The 27,627-nt window shown below is 41.0% G+C and overlaps 1 protein-coding gene across 4 annotated transcripts in view; it reads left to right on the forward strand.

Annotated features, from left to right (window-relative positions):
- The window catches only part of Susd4 (sushi domain containing 4), a 128,248-nt gene that overhangs the window by 55,737 nt on the left and 44,884 nt on the right, over positions 1–27,627 (forward strand). For 3 of the 4 annotated variants that reach the window (XM_074048245.1, XM_020153626.2, XM_074048244.1), the window contains one exon: positions 8,057–8,269. The exons of the other annotated variant lie outside the window; for it this stretch is intronic. In XM_074048245.1, the coding sequence (XP_073904346.1) occupies positions 8,057–8,269 (213 nt within the window). The remainder of the gene's footprint in view (positions 1–8,056; positions 8,270–27,627) is intronic. 4 annotated transcript variants of the gene reach the window in all.

Genomic DNA, 27,627 nt, shown 5'->3' on the forward strand with positions numbered 1-27,627 from the left:
AATAAAAGAAAAATAAAAAAAAAAATAAAGCTGAAGTTTGCCAAAGATGGGGATTATTTATACTGGAACATAGAAGGTCAGGAAATCGTTAATGATGGTGGTATTGAGGTTTGAACTTAGGGCTTTGCACTTGCTAGGCAGATACTCTACCACTGAGAAACTCTGCCAGCCCTTTTTGCATTGGTTATTTTTGAGATAGGTCTTGATTTATGTCCAGGCTGGCCTGGGCTGTGATCCTTCTATTTGTGCTTTCCCAAGAAGCTGGGATGACAGGCCTACAACACTGTGCCCAGCCATTGGTTGACATGGAGGTTCACAAACTTTTTGCCCAGTCTGTCCTTGAACCATGATCCTCCTGATCTCTGCCTCCCAGCACTTAATGATCTTGTTATGGAAATATGTATTATAATGAATTTTTACATAGGGAATTACATTTTCCCTGTGATTTTAGTTGTGATTTTAACCATGTGTTTGTGTCTCCTACTGTTTCTACTACAGGCTGGTCCTGGGGTCTCCTTTTCTTCCTGCCAGGTCTCCTCCTCTTCCTGTGAGGTCTCTACTGCCCACACTGACTTTCCTTCTAGAGGCTGGCTAGTTTGCACAGGCTTTTCTCCTGCCCCCTCTCTATGAGAGTCTGGTCATACCTCAGTAGCCTGGGGTCCAGTTTAATCATCAACCTGTCTGACATTTTCTGAAAGCTGTTTGGTAGCCCCTAAACTACCTGTCGTGAGGAAGGCAATCCTTTGGATATTTGAGCCTGACCTTGGCTCAGGACATATCTCTAGATCATGTCTGATTCTCTAGAATCAGACTCAGGAGGAACCTCCATCAGGTGGCTGCCTGATGGCTGGACATTTGGCATACCAGGTTCTTCTGTGTTATCAGACCACCAACATCCAGGAGCATAGCGTGTTAAAATATTGGCATTAAAGACTTGGTTTATGTGCTTACTGGGTTTAATTGAATGTGATTTCTTTAATGTTGCCTCTCTCTTCCTCTTCTTTTCACTACTGGTACCTTGTTAGAGTTATAATACCAGCTTATATATTTTACAGACCTTTTCTTACCTTGGAAAAGACAGGTTGTCATTGCACATTTTCGTTTAGAAAAATAAGTCCAGGTAGCTCTAAGAGAGGGGATTTTGAGATATGGGAAACTGAGGGTGGTGTAAGATGTGGTGGCCATAGGAAATGGTTCTAAGTCCTCCTCATCCACAGTACCTATAGGACATGATTAATTTTAATTGGTCTCTTTGCTCAACAAGCCCAGGTGACTAAACTTGAAGTCTTTTAACATGGGAAAGGCTTTTCAAAGATTTTTCTGTAATGAACCCAGGGATGCCTCCCTAGTGTAAACATTGCTTGAAGCACAGAGATAATCCACTCCTTACATGGTTTTAAAGAAACTTCATCCACTTTGCTGGTGATGAGGAAAAGGCAGACTTCAGCCCGTGGAAAGCTGTACTTAGAATGTCTGGACTGATGTAGGGAAGCCTTTAGGTGGTCAGAGACTCCCTCCTGCAACCACCTCTTTTTATTTTCTCTGACTATGAAGGGCAGTGAGTACTGCAGTCTCTAAGACTACCTTTGTTTCATGCAGCCATTCTTGGAGTTAGGTTGTGTTCTTCCCCGAGAACATCTTTCATCACCAGGAACATACTACAGAACCACACTATGGTCAATAGGTGTAGAATGGCTGACTGCCTGAATTCTTGGATATTTTAGGTAACAAGTCAGGTTCCCTGGCTTATCACACTGTGACAGTGTGCTAGCAGGTTTCAGTTGTAGGGGAACCATGAGGATTTTAGTTATCAAATCATCAACATGTCAGCATTGCTGTTCGCTCAGCCCTGACTTAACAGATATGGAAATGCAAAAACATTTAAAAGTGTTCTTCCCTCAATGAGTTGATAGCATCATGAAGGTTTGAGTCACTTGCAAACTGGAGTATGACAGAAAAAGGCCAGTGGAGACAATTCTTTTGGTGGCAAGAGCTCTGTCTGGACTGTGAGTCAGAAGACTCAGGTTGGCAATTAGCCATTGGAGTGACTACACCAATCCCATAACCCCTCTAGCCAAAAGGGTCATACCGAAGCCCTTGGATTTCAATGCCAACTGTGTGAGCTGGCAGTAAGTGCTTTAGGTTTGGGAGCAAGGTTTAGAGATTGCTCATGATTCTATTAATATTTACAAAGATATCTGTTTAAAGTTTTTTTCAGGGAAACCCTTTTCTCACTAGCTAAGGAAATGCATACAAAATCAATTTTTGTGTTTATATTCTGTTTCTTCCTCCAAAGACTCAGAGCAGTTTACAGAGAAATGGAAACCCAACCCTTGTTCTAAATTGATTTGGCTACATTTGATACACTCTTCCTTTCTAGAATGTGACTTTTCAGTTATAATAGCCCAAAAGATTGCTTTTCGCACTTCTTTCATTTTTATGGTTCTTTTCAAAGACTTCTTATGTTGTTCACAGTAAAGCTGGTAGATTTCAGCAGACTCAGAAGTAACCAAGCCAAAAGTGTCAAGACTTCCTCATGGGATGGAGGGGCTGATGTATTCACTTCCTTGTGTGGGAAGAAAGGGCCACTCCCAATCCCTGCTGCTCACACAGATTTTGATCTGGAGAAAAAGAAAAAGAGGGGGTCTTGACCCCCCACTGAGAACCAGCATCCAAATTACAACTCTGACCTTGACTTGGTCTTGGATTACAACACTGGCAGGAACCCAGTGCCAGTGCTGATGAGGCCAGTACCCAGAAGCAGATGCTGGCTGAGAGAGTGGCCAGTCCTATCTGCACCAGAGGGGACTATTTGGCTGGGACTCTGTACCTGGGCTGCCCAGACCCCAGGGTCCAGATGCTGCCCCTACCTAGGTGAGGCTGCTTACCTGAACCCAGGGGTCCTGAGAGAAATAGCGTTCTCTTGAGGCAGAAACAGTCAGCATTCCTATCATTCACATATTTTAGGAATATTTTATCATTCACATACCTTCAGGAAAACCATATGAATCTGGGTTCTCCAGAAAAACAGAACCAATAGGAAGACGTGTGTGTGTGTGTGTGTGTGTGTGTGTGTGTGTGTGTGTGTGTGTGTGAGACTATCTATCTATCATCTATATCTCCTGGAGAGTCAATGATGCAGGTTATGACCTAAGTCCAAGTCTAAAGGCAGGAGAAGAGAAAACTTATGTCCCAGTTTGAAGACTATCAGTTCGAGAGAAAAGAATATTTTCTGGCTCAGAATTTTGTTCTATTCAGGTCACATTGGAGTGGGCAATCTGCTTTACTAAGTCTACAGTTTCTAATGTTGCTCTCATCCAGAAACACCTCACCGTTGTCCAAAATAAACTTTAACCAATATCTAAGAACCCATGGCTCAAAGTGAGACATAAAATTAAGCATCATGAAGCCTGTCCCTTGCATGTGCGTGCTGCTCTCTAAGTTGAATGTGGGAGGAGCTGTGTGAGGCTGCCACTACTGAGAACTGACTGAAATGGAAATTCGCAGCTCCCTGCAAGAAGAAACATGTTGGAAATCATTCTGTGCACTCTTTTATCTTCTTCAGGCTGTGGCTACTTAGTTCCAAAGCATAAGCAGAATTTTCAGAATGAGAGGGAAATAGGTTGGGACTTTAAGAATATAGGTTCGTAGGGTAGGATTATTTGAGTGGGCCTGCACACAAATTATTTTCACTCTTCTTCCCTAACACCTATTCCAGCCCATTCCTTAATGGATACATTCTCTGATGGGGTTAACTATGATCGTTACAGAAGGACACTAACTGAAGGGCTCTACAGAAAAATAGCCCAGGCTGGGAATTGATCTAGTAGGGGGTAATTTGAAAAGTGGAATTTGTGCTCTGGCAGGCTCTAGAAATTTACTGTCTTGCTCAATGGGATTAGTTGTCCAAGATGAAGAATATTTTCTTCTCCTGCCATCACGTCTTCTGGTTCTTCTTTCCACTATTTGTTCTTGTTCCCTCTTCTGTACCAGTGGCTGGATCCATGGCAGTAACATTCCAGATCTTCAGTACTGGGCACAGAAACACAGTCAACTTAGCTATGGCTAAATGAAAGCAGAGGAAGTAGGTAAGGATGTTGTTTAAAAGGAAGAAAGAAGAGTGGCTAGGGAATAGCTCAGTGGTAGACTATGTGCTTAGTATGTGCAAGGCCCTGGATTTAATCACATGCTTGCACACGTGTGTGCGTGTGTGCGCACACACACACACACACAAAAGGAATAAATAAATAGAGTACAGAATTAGACTCATGAAGAAATTCTGCCACTCTCACATTGTAATTTTCAGGAAGCTCTTATTTATTAGCATGGGAAATATTTTCCTGATGGCTTCGGTCATTTTTCGATGAGTCTTCGGCCCTCCCTTGAATTGTCCTTCTCTGAGAGACAACAGCTTTGTGACCAAGGACAGGGGATGGGTCCAGCTGAGGGGACTCAGAAATCAGTAGGACTGACTGTTGTCAGAGGATGACTGATTAAAAGATGTATGTTGATGGGAGACACTCTAACATAGAACTCCCCCTTGACCCCCACATTGGCTAGGAAGCAAGAGGGCTGAGGTGTTTGGGGTTGTGCATTGAGGGAAGGTTATAGAAAATTAAGGAATACAGCCCACTCGGGTTGGGAAAAGGGAGGAAGGTGAAAGATTGTTAAGAGAGAACATGCTGCAAGAGAACATTTCATATCTCTTTTGTCTGTGAATATATAAGCTTCCTAGACTATCAGGGCCATAGGTCATACTGCTTAGTGGGGTGGGGATGGTTGCCCACTGGGTCCAGCAGAGTAGTTGGCATGCAGCTCCATCCATTCATTTGTCTCCCACCCATCCATCCATCCCATCTGTACCTGAGCCCATCTACCCATATGCCTATTTATCCATAACTCATCTACCCATCCATACATCTGTCCACCCACCCATCCAACTTCAGGGACACACCTGTGGAATGGCCACCATGAACTACACACAATGATAGGTGCTGAAAAGGTAAAGAAAAAGCTCTAGTCTCCTGCTACAGGAGTTCACATTCCAGTAGGGAAGACAGATAAGTAGACCAACAGTAATGATCAGAGTGAGGAACACCTTGAGAGAGTGTTTTGATGGGAAGAGAAGCCCCCTGTTTGGAGTCTAAAGGGAGATGGCTCCCTGGAAGAGGTGCTATTTCAGCTGAGTCCTAGAGGGGGTATACATTACAGAAAACTTCCTACCCACAGTAGAGATTCTGACAGGACTTCCTTTTGTGTTTCAGGGGAAAATAAGCCCTTCCTCCAGGTTTTGTGTGCCCTCCTTACACACATCACAGAAGGGATATCTTACCCCACTTGCCCTCATTCATCCTAATTTGCAACTTTTTTCATTCTCCAGTGTTTTTTCCCTGCTGTGTACAGACATACTCTGATCTCTTTGATCTTAACATTTTAGTACAGCAACAGTAAAATCCCTTCTGTGACCCTAGTCCAAGGGTAGCTCCTCCCCATGTTTTTCTGTTCACTCTGGGCAGTCCACACTCACTGTCACTCTTCCCTCTTTGAACATTGGCAGACAAGCTTTCTCTTTGGGGACAGGTCTTTTCTGTCCCCTTAAGCTGCCTATACAGTGGTACCAGCGTTCTCTGTTTTTACCAGATGGTATTCTTGACCTTTGCTCAGCTGACCAGTGAGTGATATCTGACACAACCACCCATTCCTTCCTGAAAAATTCTTTCCTGTGTTTCAGGTCCACCAGTCAGGTCTTCCTTCACAATGGCCCTTGAGTCTCCATGTCCTTAGCTGGTGTCCCTAATTCCCTGTCCTCAACTGTTCCTTCCCTCACACTGTCCTAGTGCCTAGTGCCTCCCTGTGCTTTCAGCTGCCACCTGTACACAGATGCAGCTCAGGCACTGAGGAGCTTCAGACTCATTCTCCAGTGACCTGTGTATGAGAACTCAGACCTCCTCACACCTTGCACTGAGCTCTCCTCCTTCATCCCATCCTGTCACCTTGAGTGCAAGGTACTGTCATCTGCCCTGACATTCACATCAGAATCAGGGAGTAACCCCAGTGCCTCTCTTCTAACTCACTCCATCCAGTCAGTCCCCAAGTTTTGCAACTGTGTATTTCATATATCTAGTGTCTTTCTGTTTTACAACCTCTGCCTTATTTCTGACTCACCTGTTCTCCCCTGGATTGCAGCAGTAGTTTTGAAATGCCACAGGTCTCTGGTGTTGACACTCAGACCAGTAGTGACCTAGTTGTCCAAGAGTCAATTGGAAAGCTTTGAAAAATTGCAGCCCCCTGAACCTCACCCTGCCGAGAGAGAGCTTAGTTCAGTTGGTCTGTCTTTGCACAAAGTATCCCAGTGGTCCTGAGGTATAGCTGGTGGCCTAGGAGCTGTTTAGGGTGATTTCTTACCCCTGCCTAATCCCATACCCATCAGCCCTTCACATGTGTGCCAGAAAGATGATTCTAAAATGCAAGCCTGATCCTAATCACATCCCTGTTCAAAACTCTTAGTCCTGTTCCCATGTGTCCCAGTCCTCTGCATCAAATCCAAACCCTGAGCTTACACATAGGACCTGCCTTCATTTCTTTCCCTTCCTTTATCCTCAAGGCCTCACCCGTGGCAGGCTCCCTGCTGCCAGATTGGCAGAGCCACCTCTCCTGAGATGTGCTTAGTTAACTACCTGCCCCTGTGCCTTCCCACCTCCCTGTACCCACAGTGTACTTCCTTCCTTCTGACGGGCCATGTCTGCTTACCCTAAGGACTCAGCTGGAAGCCTTCCAGAGGCTTACCCCATCTTCCAGTACAGCACACTTCTCTTGTCCTTTTGTGGCCCCCATTGACTGATATATGTGCCCCACCCTAATACAATTAAAGAGCCTGGTTCTATTTGACTTACCGTATGTGTGAGAGAGAATTACTTTCCACTCCAGACTGCCAGAAATGTCCAGACCACTCAGGTTTCAAGGTTCTGGACATCTGTGCTTCTAGACCTTCTAGGCTGTGATGATTTGGTCACCTCAGTACCATTGTGAATGCATGTTAGTTTAAAAGGATGCACCATGAAAAGGCACATCCTTCCAGACTCTGAAGGAAATCATTGACACTCTTCACTCAGGAACCATGTGACCATCTACAATACTTTCCCTCAGAATACTTACATGAAGTCACTATTTAATGATTTTCCGATACCCTTCTGCTGGGTGGGAGCACAACTGGGCCTATTGAGGTACTAACCAAAAGGGGGAAGGAGCTGTTGCCGAGATGACTGGACTGTATCTCCTTTGTGCTTTCCTCCTACTGCTCCTTCCACAGTTCCTCATCATCTCTGCACAGTGAGCCTTTAACAGTGACTTCTGGACACCCTGCCATCACTGTGCCTCCTGTGCTGGATGGCTTTTAGCATAGCAACACTGGCAGAGTGTCTAGGGCCATGAGGTCAAGTGAGGAGGGAATGAGTCACACACAAACATGTAAAGGTTGGGCTGGGAATTCACCTACAGCTGAGGACCTTTACGAGCCTAGAGTGCTAAAGAGCAGCAGGTACCTCATGAACCTCACATCTGAACAGCTAGAAACAAGGGAAATACTCCAAGAGCCCCCGATAATACTCACTGCCTTCTGGGTGTGGGTTGAGATTGGTGCTGGGCTGACACCAGCAGGCTACACTCCGGGAGGAGGGAACTGGGCACATCAACCCACATCTTGACAGAGTTGTACATATTGGTTCTTAGTGCCTATTCAGTGGGATTTATGCATTGACTTTGAAAGAAATGGAGTAGAATGCCTCTGTAGGGCTCGGGAGTTTCTGGCTCAGGAATTTCCATTCTTTTCCTTTGAGGGTATGTTTGGAGCATTATGCACAAAGAAGACCCATCCTAATCCTTGGCCTCTCCTGCCAATAAAGCCTGCACTGAAATGCTTGTGCTCTTGGTTTGTTGGTGGTGAGGTTGGAGTGATCCAAGGAGGATGAAACAATACAGTAGTTGCCATTTGTCTAGGAAGACCCTTGGCCTGAGAAGAACATATCTAAGGCACTTTTTCCTCTCTCCGTCAATGTAGGCTTTGATGACCTTCACGTATGTGCTGACCCAGGCGTCCCAGAGAATGGCTTCAGGACCCCCAGTGGAGGGGTTTTCTTCGAAGGCTCTGTAACCCGATTTCACTGCCAAGATGGGTTCAAGCTGAAGGGCTCTACAAAGCGGCTGTGTATGAAACATCGTAATGGAACCCTAGGCTGGATCCCGAGTGATAGACCCATCTGTGTGCAGGAAGGTAAAGTGCAGAAACCACTCTTGTGGCTCAGCTTGCTCAGGGCTGCAGGGCTGGTCTCTCTATTTCTGGCTAAACCTGTGTGACGGTGGAAAATCATGACTATATCCAGGATTGAGGTAGGGGACTAGTTAATCTAAGCATTAAAAGAAGCAGCCTTCCTTTTCTATGTCAATTACAATCTAATTTATCACCATTTTGTCAATGCAAGAGAGCAACTCAGGTAAAATTAGGGCTATTTGTTATTAGGCTGCCAACTCAGCACTCATTCCCATGTTACTCAATTAAAAAGTTCAGTAAATATATTATGCAGAAACTGTACTTAGTGATATAGAAGATATGTGTTACTCAGGGGATTAAATCAATTACTTTTTATCAGTTCCATGTCAGGTGTGATTCCTTTAAGGAAAGAAAGAACTGTGACAAGCAAGAGCCATTTGACATGGTAGACATTTATTTATAACAATTACCCATAAATCTATTGATGGTGACAAAATATTTCATTTACTTCTGGCAATCACCCTAAATCTATTGGTCAAAACAATTTTTTTTGTGTGTATATATATATATATATATATATGCACACATATATATAGTTTTTGCTCAATGTAGACAAATTTAAAGTTCTAAAAAAACACATTGAGTTTGACTAATTGGGATGCTAAGTGGTTGATTATATATCTCAAAGGATCAATAAAGCCAAAGTTGGAATAAACATGAATCAAGAATTAATTCGAGCTGCAGATTTCCGTGAGGCATGGAACTTCCATTTCATTAAGTTCACTAGAACTTATTTACAGTTTCTCTTGATACTATTATTGAGTTTATTTGGGAAGGGAGCTTTTATAAAAATAATATGTACATGATTATTATAATTTAGTGTACATTTTCTTTACGATATTTTTAAAATAATTTGATCTGACAAGCATTTTTAAAATATCTATTATGCTGTTCCTTATAGAAATTGTGAAGGATCATTAAGATGGTGTCTTGTTATTAAAGTACTTGAGTCTTTTGATTTTATTTTCAAGATCTATGTTTCATGTATATGATCTATGTCACAAATATGAAGCATGTAGGAAGTATATAATATATATATATAAAACCAGAATTAATATAGGGTTTTAAGGTCTTGTGGGGGTGAGTCTTTGTTTGGCAGTACTGGGTTTGAACTCAGGGCAGTGTGCTTGGTAGGCAGGCAGGTATTCTACCACTTGAGCCATGCTTCCAGCCCTCCAGCACTTTTTGCTCTAATTATTCTGGGGATATAGTTTCACTTTTTGTCCAGGCCAGTCTGGACAAAGATCCTGTGGATACAGGAGAGTTGTGTAGGACTGAAAGCCTCCACTCAACCTTGCTGGCTTAGGTGTTTAGCCAGAGGAAGGGTTGGCACTCTGGGTTCTTGTCTCACAAAGCCAAAGAATGAACTTCACAGGCAACAAAGGGTGAGCATAGAGGTAGAAAGTTTATTAAGGGAAAGAATGAAAGCTCCTGCAGGAAGGGAGGGATCCTTTATGGGTTTCCATAAAGTGATGAGACCTGCAGTTTTTGTTCATTTTCTCCAGGGCATTGCTCAATATCTATGCTAATTAGGTGTGCAGAAAGCAGCATTCCAGTTGACTGTGCCTTCAGCATTCTGATTGGTCATGTCCTAGTCTTTACACTGTCCTTATTCTGGTCTGTTCTGCTTTTTCTTCTTCCCACCCTTTAAGGTCACAGGGCGATCATAATGGAGGTTTCCAGGGGCCCTTCTGTCTTACTGTTTTATGCTTCCCACTGTTGTTGGGATGACAGGCATGCACCATGTCCATCTTTCTTCCATTGAGATAAGGTCTTGCAAATGTTTTGCCCAGATTGGCCTGAATCACCAATCCTTCCAATGTCAGCCTTCCAGGATTACAGGCATGATTCACTGGTGCTCAACTGGATTAAAAGTTTTAAAAATTAAATCATTTTTTCCTCTTGCATGTAGCCCATGCAAGCTATGCTTTCCATAAGATTCAATGTAACTGAAAGTTTATTTGGTTCATATATATAGATTTCCCTACCAAAACCTATTTCCTAAGATACCCAGTACTTAAGACCTAGACAAGCTCAGGGACATAAGACAATAAAGAAGACCAAAATAGGCTTCCTGTATATTGCCCAGAGATGAAGGCCCTCTGTTCTTTAATCATCGAAGGACAGCAGTTCATCACTATGTAAATGAGCTTCTCTCCAACATCGTATGCTATGTAGTAATTCCAAGAAAAGGAGTGAGAAGTCTCCTGAAGTAGGAGCTTCTATTGTGCAGATTTGCATGTGTAATTCCTTGCACTAGGCCAAATGTGCGGGGAGGGGCGTTGAGGAGTCAGCAACGTAAATACGACCCTCCATTTCCAAAGGAGGGTTCCATTCTGCATTCCAGTACTGGTGTTGGGTCTAATCATCATTTTGGAAGCTGGGAAGAACAGATTTTGTCAACTTGTGTACAATAGTGTTTATTTTTCATCTTAATGGTAGTATGCTGTGGCTTTGGGGAGCCACAGGTTAGTAAAAGAATTTACCAAGACAGAGAAAAGACTCCATTAAAGGGGAGGCAATGGCAGGCAACTACACAAAGGAGCTTTATACCTTGGCCTAGGCCACTTTTGATGGTTTCTCTTCCTTTTTGTGGACCTTCCTGATTGGTTGTCTCTTTCTTGGATCATTGAGTTTCACCTGCAGGAACATCCCCTGGGCTCAGTTCCTCTTTCCACCTGGCTCTTGGTATTTTGTTCCCACCATACCTCCATAAGTGGGGAACTTTCTTCCACATTGTTGGTCTTTGAAAGAGCTGGATAAAAAGACTCATTTTGTTGTCTTGATGGTGGGAAAAAAAGACGTTATTAATGTCCTAAGGCTTCTTTATTCTACGTGGCTTATGAGAAGGTTGATGGGGGTACCCAGGGAGACTTTTTTTCCTGCTTAGTAAATAGTAGTTGCTTCTTGCTCAGTATTTATGCTGGGTGAATAGTAAGGACTACTGAATTAATTTGTTTCCTTTGCCAGGTAATTCTTAGAAGGCCAGTGAATTTTTGTAATGGCAGTAATAATAATTTATCACATTTTTACAGGTCATTAAAAGTGCTTTCAGAACCACTGCTTCATTTAACACATACAGCCACCCTACAAGATATGAGACTCATTGTTCTCATTTCATAACTAGGAAACTGAGGCTCAGAGAGGTTCACTCACTTTATCAAGGTCATACAGTTGATGAGGAAGCAGCAGAACTAGCCCTAATGTTACTGGAATCTCAGATCCATATTGCTCCCTGCTGTACCAAAAACCCAAGAAATAGAACTTGTTGTAAGGAAACAGGTTTATTCATGGAGGAGTCCTCTTTGTCTCAAACTTCTATCTTCCAGAGCTCATGTGTGCAGAGGGCTCTTATGGGACACAAGGAATTATAGTGAGACAATGGTACCCGACTGGGCTGGGATTTGTCTTCAGAACAACACCTCTTTCTCCTCTTCTTGAAAGTCTCTGGGTTTGGGCCTCCTGGGGCCAAAATCTGCATTTTCTTCATAGGTAAAGGAATACATATGAATGAGGAGAGAAGGGGACAGATTTCATGTGAGAATATGATGTGAAAAAGATGATTCCTAGAAGATTGGGGAAAGGACTGGGAAGCAAGGCAAAAACTAAAGTGTCCAGTTGATCCCCTCACATTCTGATTCTCTTCCACCAAAATAACCAACTGGACATTTTTCTGTAGTTTTTATGGTATAAATTTATGGTATAAATCTGTTTTCCCCATACACTGTTATACTAAGCCAGCATTTTTTTTTTCCTCTAAAGGTTGTATCTTGCTTTCTTTATGCCACAAAAGTTCCATTCGAGCCAGACACAAGAGCACATTGTTACAACAAATGACAGCAGCCAGATTCAGAGCTGCAGGTGTTATTGATGGGTGTTCCTTGGTGATCTTTGGGTGCAACATCTAAGATTAAGATGCTGCCCCAGGTGCACAAAAGAACTGCAAAGAGTAGGAAGATGCAAAGGATGATTTACTGGTAAACTGAAGGTACACCTTTACACATGAGGTGGGCAGTTCAGGTGAAGGCCAACTTCCTCAAAGTTGAGGTTTAGAGTTTTAATTTTCTAGTAGGACTCCTCCTGTGACCCTCCTCAAATGATACGGACTGCTTGGTGGTTGCCTGGGCGTGGAAAGTCATACACCTGCATTTTGGAGCTTTGAGAGGGTTAAGGCAGGTTCCAGTGCCTCTTTGCACTTCCCAGTTAAGTGTCACCAGTGATCATTACATAGGCTTGAACTTGATATGGGGAGTACACTGGATAAGGAGGATATAGGGCCCTTATCTTAATCACCAGTCCACAGTATGAGGCCATCTGAGGTTTTATGATTCTACCTCAGCAAAAGGGGAATGGAATCTTGTAGCCAGGAGCATTTCCCTGTTCCTGCTCATGTCTACCTAGCTGCCGAGTCTAACAAAGGGACTTATAGAAGTCATATAACTCATGCCTTCATTCTGATTTAGTTTTTGTTTGGAAGATAGAAAAACTGAGTCTCAAAGATGTTAAGAGACTTCCCAGGATTTAATTGAGGGTTTAGCAATAGACACACCTGTTCAAGCCCCGGGTTTTGTCACTGGTGCCTGGGCTCCCTCCAGTCTTTCACACTTCTGACCAGTTGTGTCAGAGAAACAGTTTTTATGTAAGTTCATATGCATTACAATGCTTTATAGCAACAGCACTTTGCACAGTGTTAGGCAAATGTTCTCTTGGACCCTCACACAGATTTCCCTCTCTTTTATTCTCCACCTCATTCTGAAACATGTGCCAGCCACTTTCCCTTCTCACATGACTCCTTTATTCCAACTAAATTGCTTATCCCAGGTTAACTCAATTTTAGTTTGGACTTATAGAACTGATACAATAGGAAATGAATTCATCTTATGACACCCAGAGTCTCTAACCTGAAAGATGTCAGTGTTTCTCCAGGATGCTTCTTCTTGACCCTAAGCATGGGTGGAAACATCTGTGGTCCAGAGAACAGAGGAGAGAGGACACTGAAATTAGCAAAGAATTGAAAATGTGCCCTAGGGGCATAGGGTTTCTTACCTCTTTAGTACGGTGGCCCAAAGCCTCTGCTTTTCCAAAAGCACTCAACAAGGGTCTACTTGGGGGCACTTTACTGGAGTACTTATAGCCCTTTCCTGTTTTTCATTTACAAAAGATGATGTAAGGTTGACTTTACATGAATGCACTTTATAAACACTTCTTCAGTACATGTCAGGACATGGACAGATGACACCTCCTCCCTGAAACCCTTGAATTGGTCTAGAGTCAACACAGTACTGATTCACACTTTGGTTTGCACACCTGCAAGTAGTGTAAGCCAGGCATCTATAATCCCATCTCTCAGGTTGCAGAGGCAGGAGGATTGACCAGTATGGCTACACAGTGAGAGACCCTGTCTCAAAAAAGAAAAGTGTGTTTTAAAAGTAATTACCGAGGAGATTCCAAGATGGTGGCTAGAGGGAGGAAACAGAAAGCGTGCTTCCTAAAGTAAAATCTTGGAGAGATGCTGGAGACACACCTTATAAGAAAAACCACTGAGAAGAGGCAAAAGTTTGACTCCTCCACACCCCCAGCCCGCACGTAGCATTCCCACTCCATGTTAAATGGAGAAACCAGGAGGGCTCCCATGCTGCCAGATGCCAGCTCCTAGACCACTTGGGAAGATGCAGACCACAAGGTGAGCTAAGCAGCATGCAGTACTCCCACAGACAATCCTGGGCCAGATCAGCATAGCCCCCTGGACAGACCAACCCCCACCCAGGGTAAAAAGAGAAACTGAATAATAAACAACAACAAAAAAGTCACATAGCAAAGAGGATGGGGTGCCCTGAGCACCAAAGGGGGGGAGGGGCAATCCCTCATGGAACTGTAAATAAACAAGCCAGCCAGAGAAGGCAGGAGTGGTGGCACACACCCAGAAACCATGAGTGGGAAAGCTTGTAAAAGTGGCAGTGAGAGGAAAACTCCACAGGAGAAGAGGGAAAGCCCACTTCCCACGTGACCTATAAATAAACACTCTGGCCTGAGAGAGTGGGTGTAGTGTCACCTCCCCCAGTGTGCTTGGAAAGGGGAATGCTTATAACAGTGGTGGTAGCACCCAGGAAAACTCTAAATAAACAAAGCCAGAGGGACTAGGTGAGTGTTAAGCTCACTCCTGAGATCTGCATAAATAAAGCCTCCAGCAACAGCAGGCTGACAGCAGCAGGCAGGTAAGCCGCAGCCTCAGATAGCCAGACTCTTTTTTTTTTTTTCTTCTTTTCCTTTGATGAGACAACAACCGAACTACACCTGCATGCTGAAAAACTTACTGAAACTGTATTGCATTTGAACTTGGGACACTTTGTGGTGTTTTGTTTTGTTGGTTTTTTTTGTTTTTTTTGTGTTTGTTTGTTTGTTTGTTTTCCCCTTTGATGAGACAATGACAGAACTACTGAGACACCATCTCCACGATTGGAGGCTGAGGGACTAACACCAAAATTATTAAGACTGAAACTTTATTGCATTTGAACTTGGAGATTTTTTTTTTTTAATTTTCAACCCTCTCTCTGTCTCTCTAATGCCTATTTAGCTTACTGTTAATTAGTACACTATCTCTCCCTGTTTATGTCTTTGAAACTTGTTTGTTTGTTTTTACTTGTTTGTTTATTTGTTTTTCTCTTTTTATTTAACTTCTTTGCTTTCCCTCTCCTCTCACCCTTCCATTCTAAATATCACCATTTTATTATTACAAGCTAGAAAATACTTAATTGCACACAGTACAAGGACAATAACAATACCAAGGGCAATGATGGGAAGACAGAAAAAACAGGGAAACCAGTTTCTCCACAACAAAAAATTAGTACAGGAACCAGAGGGAAATGAAGAAAACAGATACTCAGATCCAGACTCCAACAAAATGAAGATAAACTATGCCAAAGAACCCAAAGAAGCTCACAAGCATAATCTAAAAGAAGACATACTACAGGTAATCAGTGAGAATTTTATAGAGATGATACTGGATAGGGTCACCCAAAATGTACAGGAGACACTCAAGAAATTCCAAGACAACAAAAATAGAGAATTTGAAAAAGCACAAGAAGAAATAAAAGAAACCATAGAAGCACTGTATAAACACCAAAGTGAAACAAAGAACACAATTAATAAAGAGATAAATGAACTCAGGACGAAAATAGACAGCATTAAAGAGGAAGTGACTCAGGATATGGAAAACCTCAGAAAAAAGAATGAAACAGAATTGCAAAACAAAATTGAAGGCCAATCCACCAGAATGGAACAAACAGAAGACAGAATCTCAGAACTCAAAGATAAAATAGTAATTAAAGGAAAAACCAAAGAACTATTAGTCAAACAACTCAAGACCTGTGAAAAGAAAATGCAAAAACTCACTGACTCCATCAGAAGACCAAATCTGAGAATCATGGGCATTGAAGAAGGAGAAGAGGTGCAAGCAAAGGGAATGCATATATTCAACAAAATAATAACAGAAAATTTCCCAAATCTAGAGAAATCTATTCCCATATAGATGCAAGAGGCTTCCAGAATACCAAACAGACCAGACCAAAATAGAACTACCCCATGGCATATTATCATTAAAACAACAAGTACAGAAACCCAAGAAAGAATAGTGAAGAATATTGAAGGCTGTAAGACAGAAAAAACAGATAACATACAAAAGTAGACCCATCAAAATCACAGCAGACTTCTCAACAGAAACATTAAAAGCAAGACGAACTTGGGGTGAGGTCTTCCAGGCACTGAATGGAAATAACTTCAACCCCAGGATACTCTACCCAGCAAAACTATCATTCAAAATAGATGGAGCAATAAAAGTCTTCCATGATAAGCAGAAACTAAAACAATATGTGACCACAAAGCCACCACTACAAAAGATTCTTCAAGGGATTCTGCACACAGAAAGTGAAACCCAACATAACCATGAAAGGGCAGGTAGCACCAAACTACAGGAAAAGAAAAAGCAAGAAAGTAGAGAGTAACCTCAATTTAGGTACACACAATCAAACCTTCAAACAACTAAGATAACTAAATGACAGGAATCACCAGATACCTATCAGTTCTAACACTTAATGTTAATGGACTTAATTCCCCCATCAAAAGACACTGACGAACTGGATTAAAAAGGAAGATCCAACAATTTGTTGCTTACAGGAGACCCATCTCACTGACAGAAATAAGCATAGGCTTAGGATGAAAGGCTGGAAGAAGATTTACCAAGCCAATGGCCCCCGAAAACAGGCAGGAGTAGCAATAGTAGTAGTAGTCTCTGATAAAGTAGACTTCAAACCTACAGTGATCAAACGAGATAAAGAGGGACATTTTTATACTAATCCCCTTTTTATACTAATAAAAGGGGAAATAGACCAAAGGGAAATAACAATTATCAACCTATATGCACCCAATGTCAACGCACTCAATTTCATCAAACATACCCTGAAGGACCTAAAACCATATATTAACTCCAACACAGTGGTCGTGGGAGACTTTAACACCCCATTATCATCCAAACAAAAAATCAATAAAGTAATCCGAGATCTAAAATATACCATAGATCAAATGGACCTAGTTGATGTCTACAGAACATTTCATCCAACTTCTACACAACATACATTCTTCTCAGCAGCCCATGGAACCTTCTCAAAATAGATCATATCCTAGGGCACAAAGCAAGCCTCAGCAAATATAGGAAAATAGAAATTCTACCATGCATTCTATCTGATCACAATGCAATAAAACTAGAACTCAAAAACAAAAATAAGGACAAAAAACATGCAAACAGCTGGAAACTGAATAACTCATTGCTTAATGAACAATGGGTCATTGATGAAATAAAAGAGGAAATGAAAAAGTTCCTGGAAGTCAATGAAAACAAAAACACAACCTACTGGAACCTATGGGACACAGCAAAGGCAGTCCTGAGAGGAAAGTTTATAGCCATGAGTGCATATATTTAAAAGACTGAAAGATCCCAAATTGATGATCTAATGCTACATCTCAAACTCCTAGAAAAACAAGAACAAGCAAATCCCAAAACAAATAGAAGGAGAGAAATAATAAAAATAAGAGCTGAAATCAATGAAATAGAAACCAAAAAAACCATACAAAGAATTAATGAAACAAAAAGTTGGTTCTTTGAAAAAATAAACAAGATCGACAGACCCCTGGCAAACCTGACTAAAATGAGGAGAGAAAAAACCCAAATTAGTAGAATCAGGAATGCAAAAGCGGAGATAACAACAAACACCATGGAAGTCCAGGAAATCATCAGAGACTACTTTGAGAATCTATATTCAAATAAATTTGAAAATCTTAAAGAAATGGACAGATTTCTAGATACATATGATCATCCAAAAGTGAACCAAGAGGATATTAATCACCTGAATAGATCTATAACACAAAATGAAATTGAAGCAGCAATCAAGAGTCTCCCCAAAAAGAAAAGTCCAGGACACTTGAAGAAAAGAAAGAGCTGTGTTTCTGTAGGTGGAGCCTGTTGTCTACATTCAAAGGTGCTCAAGGGACACCCTGAATCCACCCAGATGCTGAAAGTCCTGCTAGATGGATCTGGCTTTTAAAATGGCATAACCGCCCTTCCCAGGAATGAGAATCCTATGGAAGGAGGGACTTGAATGCTGTACGACATTGTCTCATAGCCTAAATAAGACTGGCCCCATGAAGGAACTGATATGATTAATTAAAAGTATTAAAACTTCTGCCTAGCTAAAATAGCCAATGCATAAGAGCTAAGAGTGAGTCTCTAGCCCAGTCTTAGGAAAAAGTGCTTAAGCAAGGAAATATTTCCATTAGTATTGACAATCAATAGACTTGCAAGACAAATAATATTTGTTAATATCATAAATGGGCCTTGAATTGATTTTATTTTAGTGTCTTTGTGGTAATTACTTTTTTAATTTTTTATTTTTTATTCATATGTGCATACGATGTTTGGGTCATTTCTCCCCCCCTTCCCCCCACCTCCTCCCTTACCCTCCCTCCTCTCCCTCCCTTCCCCCCTTCCCCCTTGCTACCCAGCAGAAACTGGGTAGGAAGGACCAAGGGATTTTGCTAGTTGAGATAAAACTACCTATACAGGGAGTTGACCTGTATTGCTTTCCTGTACATGTGTGTTACCTTCAAAGTTAATTCTTCTTGAACTAACATTTTCTTTGGTTCCTGGTCCCCTTCTATTGGTCTCTGTCACTTTAAAGTATCTGCTTTAGTTTCTCTGCATTGAGGGCAACAAATGCTGTCTAGTTTTTTAGGTGTCTTAACTATCCTCATACCTCCCTTGGGTGCTCTCACTTAATCATGTGATCAAAGTCCAATCCCCTTGTTGTGTTTGCCCTTGATCTAATATCCACATATGAGGGAGAACATAGGATTTTTGGTCTTTTGGGCCAGGCTAACCTCACTCAGAATGATGTTCTCCAATTCCATCCTTTTACCTGCAAATGATAACATTTCGTTCTTCATGGCTGCATAAAATTCCATTGTGTATAAATACCACATTTTCTTAATCCATTCATCAGTGGTGGGGCATCTTGGCTGTTTCCATAACTTGGCTATTGTGAATAGTGCTGCAATAAACATGTGCGTGCAGGTTCCTCTGGAGTAACCTGTGTCACAGACTTTTGGGTGTATCCCCAAGAGTGGTATTGCTGGATCATATGGTAGATCAATATTTAGGTTTTTAAGTAGCCTCCAAATTTTTTTTCCAGAGTAGCTGTACTAGTTTACATTCCCACCAGCAGTGTAAGAGGGTTCCTTTTTCCCCACATCCTCACCAACACCTGTTGTTAGTGGCGTTGCTAATGATGGCTATTCTAACAGGGGTGAGGTGGAATCTTAGTGTGGTTTTAATTTGCATTTCCTTTAATGCTAGAGATGGTGAGCATTTTTTCATGTGTTTTTTGACCATTTGAATTTCTTCTTTTGAGAAAGTTCTGTTTAGTTCAGTTGCCCATTTCTTTATTGGTTCATTAATTTTGGGAGAATTTAGTTTTTTAAGTTCCCTATATATTCTGGTTATCAGTCCTTTGTCTGATGTGTAGCTGGCAAATATTTCCTCCCACTCTGTGGGTGGTCTCTTCAGTTTAGAGACCATTTCTTTTGAAGAGCAGAAGCTTTTTAGTTTTATGAGGTCCCATTTATCTATGCTGTCTCTTATACACTACTGGTGGAAATGCAAATTAGTACAAGCACTATGGAAAGCAGTATGGCATTTCCTCAAAAAACTAGAGATAGAATTGCCATATGATCCAGTGATACCACTTCTGAGCATCTATCCAAAAGAACATAAAACAGGAGACAGTAGAAACACCTGTATGCCAACGTTCATCGCAGCACTATTCACAATAGCCAAGCTCTAGAATGATTTCCAAGAAGCTCTGCTCACCACTAGAAAACATCATTTCTCTTCCCCCTTGCAAAGGAGATCATTCCTCCTTCCAATCGGACAGTGTCAATTGGTCACTTTACAAATGAAGAAACGGGCTGCAGGAGTTGAAGGGAGGTACACAAGGTGCACAGCAGGTAAACTGGGAGTTGGACCAGTGTCCTAACTCCTCCTGGTCCAGGGCTTTGTTCACTGTAATGGTGGTGTGCAGCCCAGGCGGCAGGTCAGAATCACCTGGGAAATGTTTACAAATAGCAAGTCCAAGGAATCATGCCAGGGACTGTTTTGGTGTTCTGAACAGTGAGAGCCTAGACATGGATTCTTTGGAACACCCCAAGCCAACTCCAATGTGCACCCAAAGACCCCTTCCACTTGTGCTTTTTGACTCCAGCTCCCTGTGAACTGGTTACCTCATCATAACTGAAGGAGGCAGAGGACACAGGAGGAGCGCCATCCCCACCATGCCCTCAGCTTGCTGGGTCTCCGTGTTTAACCCTTCCTTGTCCCAATTTGTTGAAGAATGCAAAAGAGAAAAAAAATAATAATTGGTTCATCAAGCACTACTTTTAAGTACTAAAATATTTTGTCTCCCATAGACCTGACCAGGATTTCTATAAAAGATGAATAATTTGACATTAAGAAGGTTCTTTGAGCTTCCTGGCGAAAGGGGGCAATGTGAGTTTAAGTATTATTATTATATTATAAATGTTTAATTAAAAGATCCAACTTGACTCATAAGCTAAAGCTGGTAGTAAATTTGGCAGCTAGCTCCTTTATTCATTGAAATTGTGGGGTTCAGGCATTTTTCAAAAGCAGGGGAGTCTCACTCTTTTTTAGTTACTCATATTTTAAGATGAGTTGTCTTCCAGCTCCAGAAGTTTCACCAAAACAGATGGATGCTTTAGAAATGTTTTATTTAGCATGCTTTTCTTCTCATGTGCATTTTGTGTCGTCTAAAATTTCTTTCTTGTTGCCTTAGACATGAGTTATCAAAAACGACAGCCTCAGCCCACAAGGGCAGGCATTTGCATGTCTTCCCCTATGATGTTCTCATTTTCCATCTTCTAAGGTGGGAAAGAGCAGAGGGGTGCCTCTACCTATCCCAGGGCTACTGTCGTTTCTTACTTAAGCTGCTGTTAACAGAAGTCACAGCTTTCTTGTACTCCTTCCCTTGTAGCTTTGATTTGAGTTTGTTTTTTGTTCTTAAAAAGAGTTCTTGAACTTAAATGTGGTGGTGACTTGAGAGGCAAAAAAAAAAAACAGAGGAAATAAGGTCAGGTCAGACTGGGGCAGACCCTGCAAAGATAAGTGATGGAAACGATCAGTTATCACTGTAGCAAGATGACATCCAGATTGCCACAGGCAAGGGTTCACAAGCCTCACCATTGACCCTGCAGTGCAGAGGGAAAATTCAAATTAGTGCAGCATTGCTCCTTGCTCCTTAACTGGCACACATACTTTGCACATCCTGTGAGAGTTGGGCTCTTTCCCTGTCTGTACAGGGGCTTTTGAGGTGGAGAGCATATTTAAATCACAGAATTATTAGGCAAATGGACAACAACATGAACATGTGTTCAGATTCTTGTTGGATCATCTGTAAAGGTCACATAATGATTGCTAGTGACCTTGAATACCAAGCTCATGATGGAGATTTGCCAGAAGGCAGGTTTTCACAAGCTCACAATTGAAACAACTCAGAATGAGGTTGGCTGCTTATGAAAAATACAGGGCTACCCTCAGGGATGTCCTTCCAAACCCACCATCACAGGTGGAATTCATCTCTCACACCGTGTGAGGCAGTTTGGATTGACAGTGGCTCCCCAGTCAGCGTCTTGTGAGTCCTATTAGGTCTTAATTCAGACCTCCTCAGAACCTCACACTGGGTTTGCAAGAGCCAGAGAGACCTTAACATGCAGAGCTGTTTTCTCCCAGCCTGCTCAGATTAAAATCTCGTTGTGCTCGTTGCATAGCTTGGCTGCTATGCGTCGGGCTGGGAATTTTTCAGTTCCAAGCCTGCCTTTGTGTTTTGAGTGTTGTCTTCAGTCTAGCAGTCACCTGGATGGCCTTGCATATTCCAACAGAAAGCTCATCTCAATTTTCGACTTCATGGGAGTTGTCCGAGGGGTGAGTATAAAAGCACATGCATTTCCGGGCGCCATGCTCAAAGCTTTTCATGCACTGAAATCTATATTTTGCAGGCACCTGCAGGTGACTGTTCTGCTGGTGGGCCTCAGAACTGTTGAGATACTTGCATTGGGTGTTCCACAAGTGGAGTGTCAAGAGGCAGGCGCTCTGTAAGGCACCAGCCCAGGAGGATGGCATGTGAAATAGGCTTTTCAGGGTTTTTTTGGTTTTTTTCCTGGGGGAGCTTACCTCTGGCTACTCACTACTTCCTGCCACTTCTTCGTTGAACTTGAGAGCCCCTTTCCAAAAGGTGGAAAGTTGCCTCACAGTTTCTTTAAAGATAAACTCATTTAAATTGTGTTATTAATAGAAAGGCAAGAATTCAGGAAGGCCTGTCCTCTAGGGTGAAACTTGGAACCGAACCCAGTTTCTCCACCAACGTCCATAATTTCCATTAAGAAGGTATCTTCTTGTTACTGGCAAATGATTAAGATTTTATGCACTAGGGAATTTCAGTGCTGACCCTACATGTTTAGTCATTCATTCCCATTCTGTTAAGCACTTTCTACTTGCTGGACCCACAGACTCCTATTGAGATGGGAATAATGGCCACATTTTCAGTGAACTTCCCTGCTCTCCTTTCTGGATTTTGCTGCTGTTGGTTGAACCTTTTAAAAATGAATGAAATATTATAAATATTTATAAATCTGGTACCATATTTAATATGTAGTATACTATAATATACTGTAATGTAAAATATAAATATTACATTTTTGTAGAAAAGTACATAAAACCAAACAGTCAAATGAACTATCACAAAGTAACACCAACATCATCCAGGTGAAGAAATTGGATCCTGCTGGCACCCCAGAAGCCCACGCCCCACACTGCCTCTGCACTCCCTCTGAAAGCATGGGCAGCCATCACTTCCCATATGGTAATATGGCTTAGCCCAGAAGCATGTGCTCCTAGACATGATGCTATGTCAAGTTTAATTTACTTTTGCCTTGTTTTGGAGTTTACATAAATGGAATTATAGAGATTATTTTGTATCTGATTTCTTTTACTTTCTGTCTATGAAATCCATGCATACTGCTATAGCCTGATCATTTTTAATGCTCGTAGTGTTCTATGGACACACCTACATGGATGTATCATCACTTGAACATTCTGATGTTAACAGACATTTCAGTGTTTTCCAACAGCCTCTGTTACAAACAGTACTGTCATGAACATGTTTGAGCACCCTGTTGGTGAATTATGTGCTCACATTTCTGTTGCCTTTAAACCAAAGAGTGGAACTGCCGAGGTGTAGGATATGCATATGTCCACCATTAATAGGCACTGCTTGTTTTCTGAAGTGGTTGTACCAGTTTACATACCCGACAACAGTGTATGCTCCTTGCCAACACTTGGTGGTGTTAGTGTTTTAGCCATCTGGCAGGTATGTAGTGGTATCTCCCATTTTTTGTTTTTGTTTGTTTTTGTTGTTGATGATGATTGAAACAGGAACTTGTTGTATAGCCCAAGCAGGCCTTGAACTCATGATCATCCTGCCACCTAAGTACTGGTATTGCAGACATGGGCCACCACACCCAGCATCTCCCAGTTTCAATGTGCGTTTCCCTGGTGAACAATGAAGCTGAGTGCATTTTGTGTGTTTGTTGGCCAGCTTGTTCTTCACTCTTGGGAGCTGCCTGTTTAATTCACTTGCCCACTTATCTATTAGTTGCCTTTTTCTTTTTGCTTTTAGGACATTTTATATACACTAGATACAAGACCTTTGTTACTTATAGGTGCTGCAAATCTGTCTGGTAGATTATGACTTTACTCTTATGTGTAATGAACAGAGTTTTAATGTAGTTTAATTTATCAATTTTTTTCCTTATGCTGGAACTAGGTTTTTGTTTTGTTTTGGTCTTGCTTAAAAAAATGTTTCCCTAATCTTCTTGGAGCTTTGCTGTTCTGCCTTCCATATTTAGATTTCCATCCCATCTGGAGTTAGTTTTTTTGCATGACATAATCCAGCACTATTCATTGGAAGAACTGTTCCCACCACCCTACAGGGCCATCAAGATTCAGGGCTGTGTTCTGTTCTATTGTCTGTTTGTCTTTGCTTCAATATGATGCTGTTTTAATTACTGTAGCTCTGTAATAATTCTAGTAGAGCAAATTTTTCCATTTGTTCTATTTCAAGATTGTGTTGTCTCTTCTTGGCCTTTTGTATATCCATATAAATTTTAGAATCAGCATGGTAATTGTCAAAACAAGTTTGAATTTTTAATGATTATATTGGATTTGTGGTCAAACTTGGGGGAAAATAATATCTTTATAATATTGAGTTTACCAATCAAAAAATGTGGAATATTTCCCCAATTATTTAGATCTCTTACAATTTTTCTCTTGCATGAAGGTGTTATCTTTTGATAGATTCATGCTTAGGAGTTCAATTTTATAAGCGTTTAGTAAATATTTTAAGTTTTTAAAATTAATGATAGAAAAATCATGCATGCAAAACTCATTATTAATTTTACATTTTCCTTTGTAAAATTTTTCAGGTTTTTCCATATATATGACCATGTCATATGTGAATAATACAAGTTTTATTTCTTTCTGACCTCATACCTTATGTTTCCTTTTTCTGAATCCCTGTCTTGGCTAGGAACTCCCTTAACAATGTTACATAGATAAGTGAAAAGAGTGAGCATCATTGTCTTGTTCCCAACTCAAATGGATGCCTTCAGCATTTTTGCAATATCTCTTTTTTAAAAGCTGTATCTTTGAGCAGGGCATAGTGGTACATATCTGTACTCCCAGCACTTTGGAGACTGAGGCAGTAGGATCAAGAGTTCAAGGCCAGCCTTGGCTATATAGTGAGACCCTGTCTCAAAAAAAACAACAAAAATCCTTTATCATATTAAGAAACTTTTAAAGAATTTTTAATATCATAAGTGGATATTGAATTTTATCAAATGCTTTTTCACATCTCTTAAGATGGTACATTTCTCCTTTATTCCGTTAATGTAAGGAATATTCAACCAATGTAACATTGCTTGATCCTTAAATGTTAAATCAACCTAGCATTCTTGAAATAAACCCAGTTTACCAATGATGTATTTTCTCTTTTGTTTACTGCTGGATTATGTTCACTGATTCCTTATTTTTAAGTTTTGAATTTAGTTGATGATATGGAGAGGCCTAAATGTTTCCCTTTCTGTAATGTTCTTGCCACATTGTGTAATCAGGTTAGGCTTCACCACCAGCAAGGTAGTGCCTTCCTTCAGAAGAGAACGCCTACAGGCTTTGAGTGAGACTGCTGCTGTTTCTTCTGTACATGTTCAGTGGAACTCATGGGAAAGCCTTCTAGGCCTGGGGTTTTCTTTGTGGGAAGACTATCCATTTGGATTGCAATTTACCTAATGTTTTATAGGATTATAACTTTGTTTCTTGTTGTATCTGATTTGGTAAATAGTGCCGTTTTGTTACTTGTTTTACAAATTTGACTCCATCTAAATGTTCTAATTTCTTGACTTAAAGTTTTTTTAATATCCTCTAAATTTTCAAAATATAGAATTTGTCATGGCGTCCCTTTTTTATTCTTATATGGTTTTGTGTACTTTCCCTCACAGTTCTTAATATTTTACTAGTGAAACTTTCTTAATTTTGAAGAACCAATTTTTGCTTTTGTTGATTCTCTCTAATGTTTCTTTTCTATTTCATCAATGCTCAGTCTTTATTATTTACTGTGTTTGGGTTAACTGCCTGTCCTTTTTCTAACTTTTTTTAGAAGAGTTCCTTTTTTTTTTTTGCGGTAGTGGGGCCTGAACTCAGGGTCTTATGCTTGCTAAGCAAACGACCTACCACTTGAGTCACTCCACCAGCCCTACTTTTTGTGAGGATATTTTCAAGATAGGGTCTCATGAACCATTTGCCCCAGCTGGCTTCCAACCTTCATCCTTCTGATCTCTGCCTCCTGAGTAGCTAGGATTACAGATGTGAGCCAATGGCACCTGACAGAATTACTAATTTGAGTACTTAATGATAATTCTAAATTTTAATGCACCTAATAATATACCTAGAAATTTATAAAGCAAAAATTAGTAGAACTTTAAGGACAAATCCACAATCATAGAACAAATAGGGAAAAAAAACCACAACTAGGATATGGAAGACTTGACCAATGTGATTAGCAAACTTGACTTAATTGTAAGAGATACATTCTTTTTAGGTATTTCTGTTTTCCTAATATGTAAGTTTAGGTTTCGAGGCAAATTTATAACCATAGTTTTATCTGTATAGCATACATTTCAATATGCAGTATTTTCATTGTTCTTCTGTTTAAAATAGTTTCTATTTTTATTGTTATATCTTTTTGGACTCATGGATTATTCAGAAAGGTATACTCAGTTTCCAAACATGAGAATTTTCTAAGTATTCATTTCTGTCTTAATTTTATTGTAGTCAGAATTTGAGTCATTTGCAATTTGTTGAGACTTTCTTTATGGCCCAAGAATGATCAGTTTTTATAAATGACTCACAGATGCTTCGAAGAATGTATCAGTCTCAGTCCTGCAGAGTGAACAACTAACAGCCCACAAAGAATTATCTTACATACATTAAATATAAAAATAACTACTTTAAATAACAAAACACAAAAATACTAATTGCTTTTGTCAACCACAAATAAATAAAATGTACCAATCAATAGGTGAAAGAGAAATTCATATACAAGAAGCATGCTTACTATAATTACTCTACTTTGACCGACTCTCTTCCATATGGCTTTTTCTCAGTGGTTTTAAGCTGAAACCAAATAATAATTCCACATTAACACTTAGCTGAGAGCCACAAGGTATTAAGTGTCCTCTTCTGGTACTTCTTCAAGTTTCATAACGGTCAATAACTTTTAAAGAAGAAAGAAACAGCCTGGACAATCCTGCTTATGAGCAAAACAACCCATGAGGTGGCACCTCTTTTTCTACAAAGTACCCTCTTACCTCCACTTTTCCCTGCTTGGCACTGAATGCTTGATGGCATCATTTGCTTCACTTGACTTCATTCAGTGTCTGCAGCCTGACCCTGAGTAAGCTGTGATGGGCAGGACAGCATTCTCTGAGTAATGTTGGATCCGTACAGTAATGTTAGTAAATAGTAAGTGAAAAACAATGGATTGTACGAACAGAGTTCAGGAGTTCCCATGATCATTCTCATTCTGACACCACGTGCAAGTTTGTATGTCTCCAACACCACCCTCAGGTTCAGTAACTCCAAAAGACTCAGAACTCAGGAAAACCATTATACACATAATGAAGCTTGTGACAATGAAAAAACACAAGTTAAAATCAGCCAACAGACAAGGTACACAGGGCAGGGTCCGGGAGTCACCAGACATGAGCTTCCATGTGTCCTCTCCCAGTGAGCTGTGCGGACAATGCCTGTTTCTTTAAGCAAAAGTGCATGATAGTGTACACAGAATATTGAAGAGGCTCACTGAAGCTTTGGTGTACAGTTTTATTGGAGCTAAGTCATGTGGATATGGTTGACTACTGTATGGTTGACCTTAGTCTCCAGTCCTTGCAGGAACTGAACTGATATGATGTAGCACAAGGTCCCTCAACCCAAACCACACTGTTGATATAGAATGTAGCATGGCCCAAAGCCACCAGGTAAGCAAAGACACTCATCTCAGGAAGGACATTACAAGGGCTTAGAGGTTAGCTCCCAGGAGCTGAAGGCAAAGACCACAATATTCATTAGGCAA

The sequence above is a fragment of the Castor canadensis genome, chromosome 11, assembly GCF_047511655.1.
Source record: "Castor canadensis chromosome 11, mCasCan1.hap1v2, whole genome shotgun sequence".
Classification (NCBI taxonomy): domain Eukaryota; kingdom Metazoa; phylum Chordata; class Mammalia; order Rodentia; family Castoridae; genus Castor; species Castor canadensis.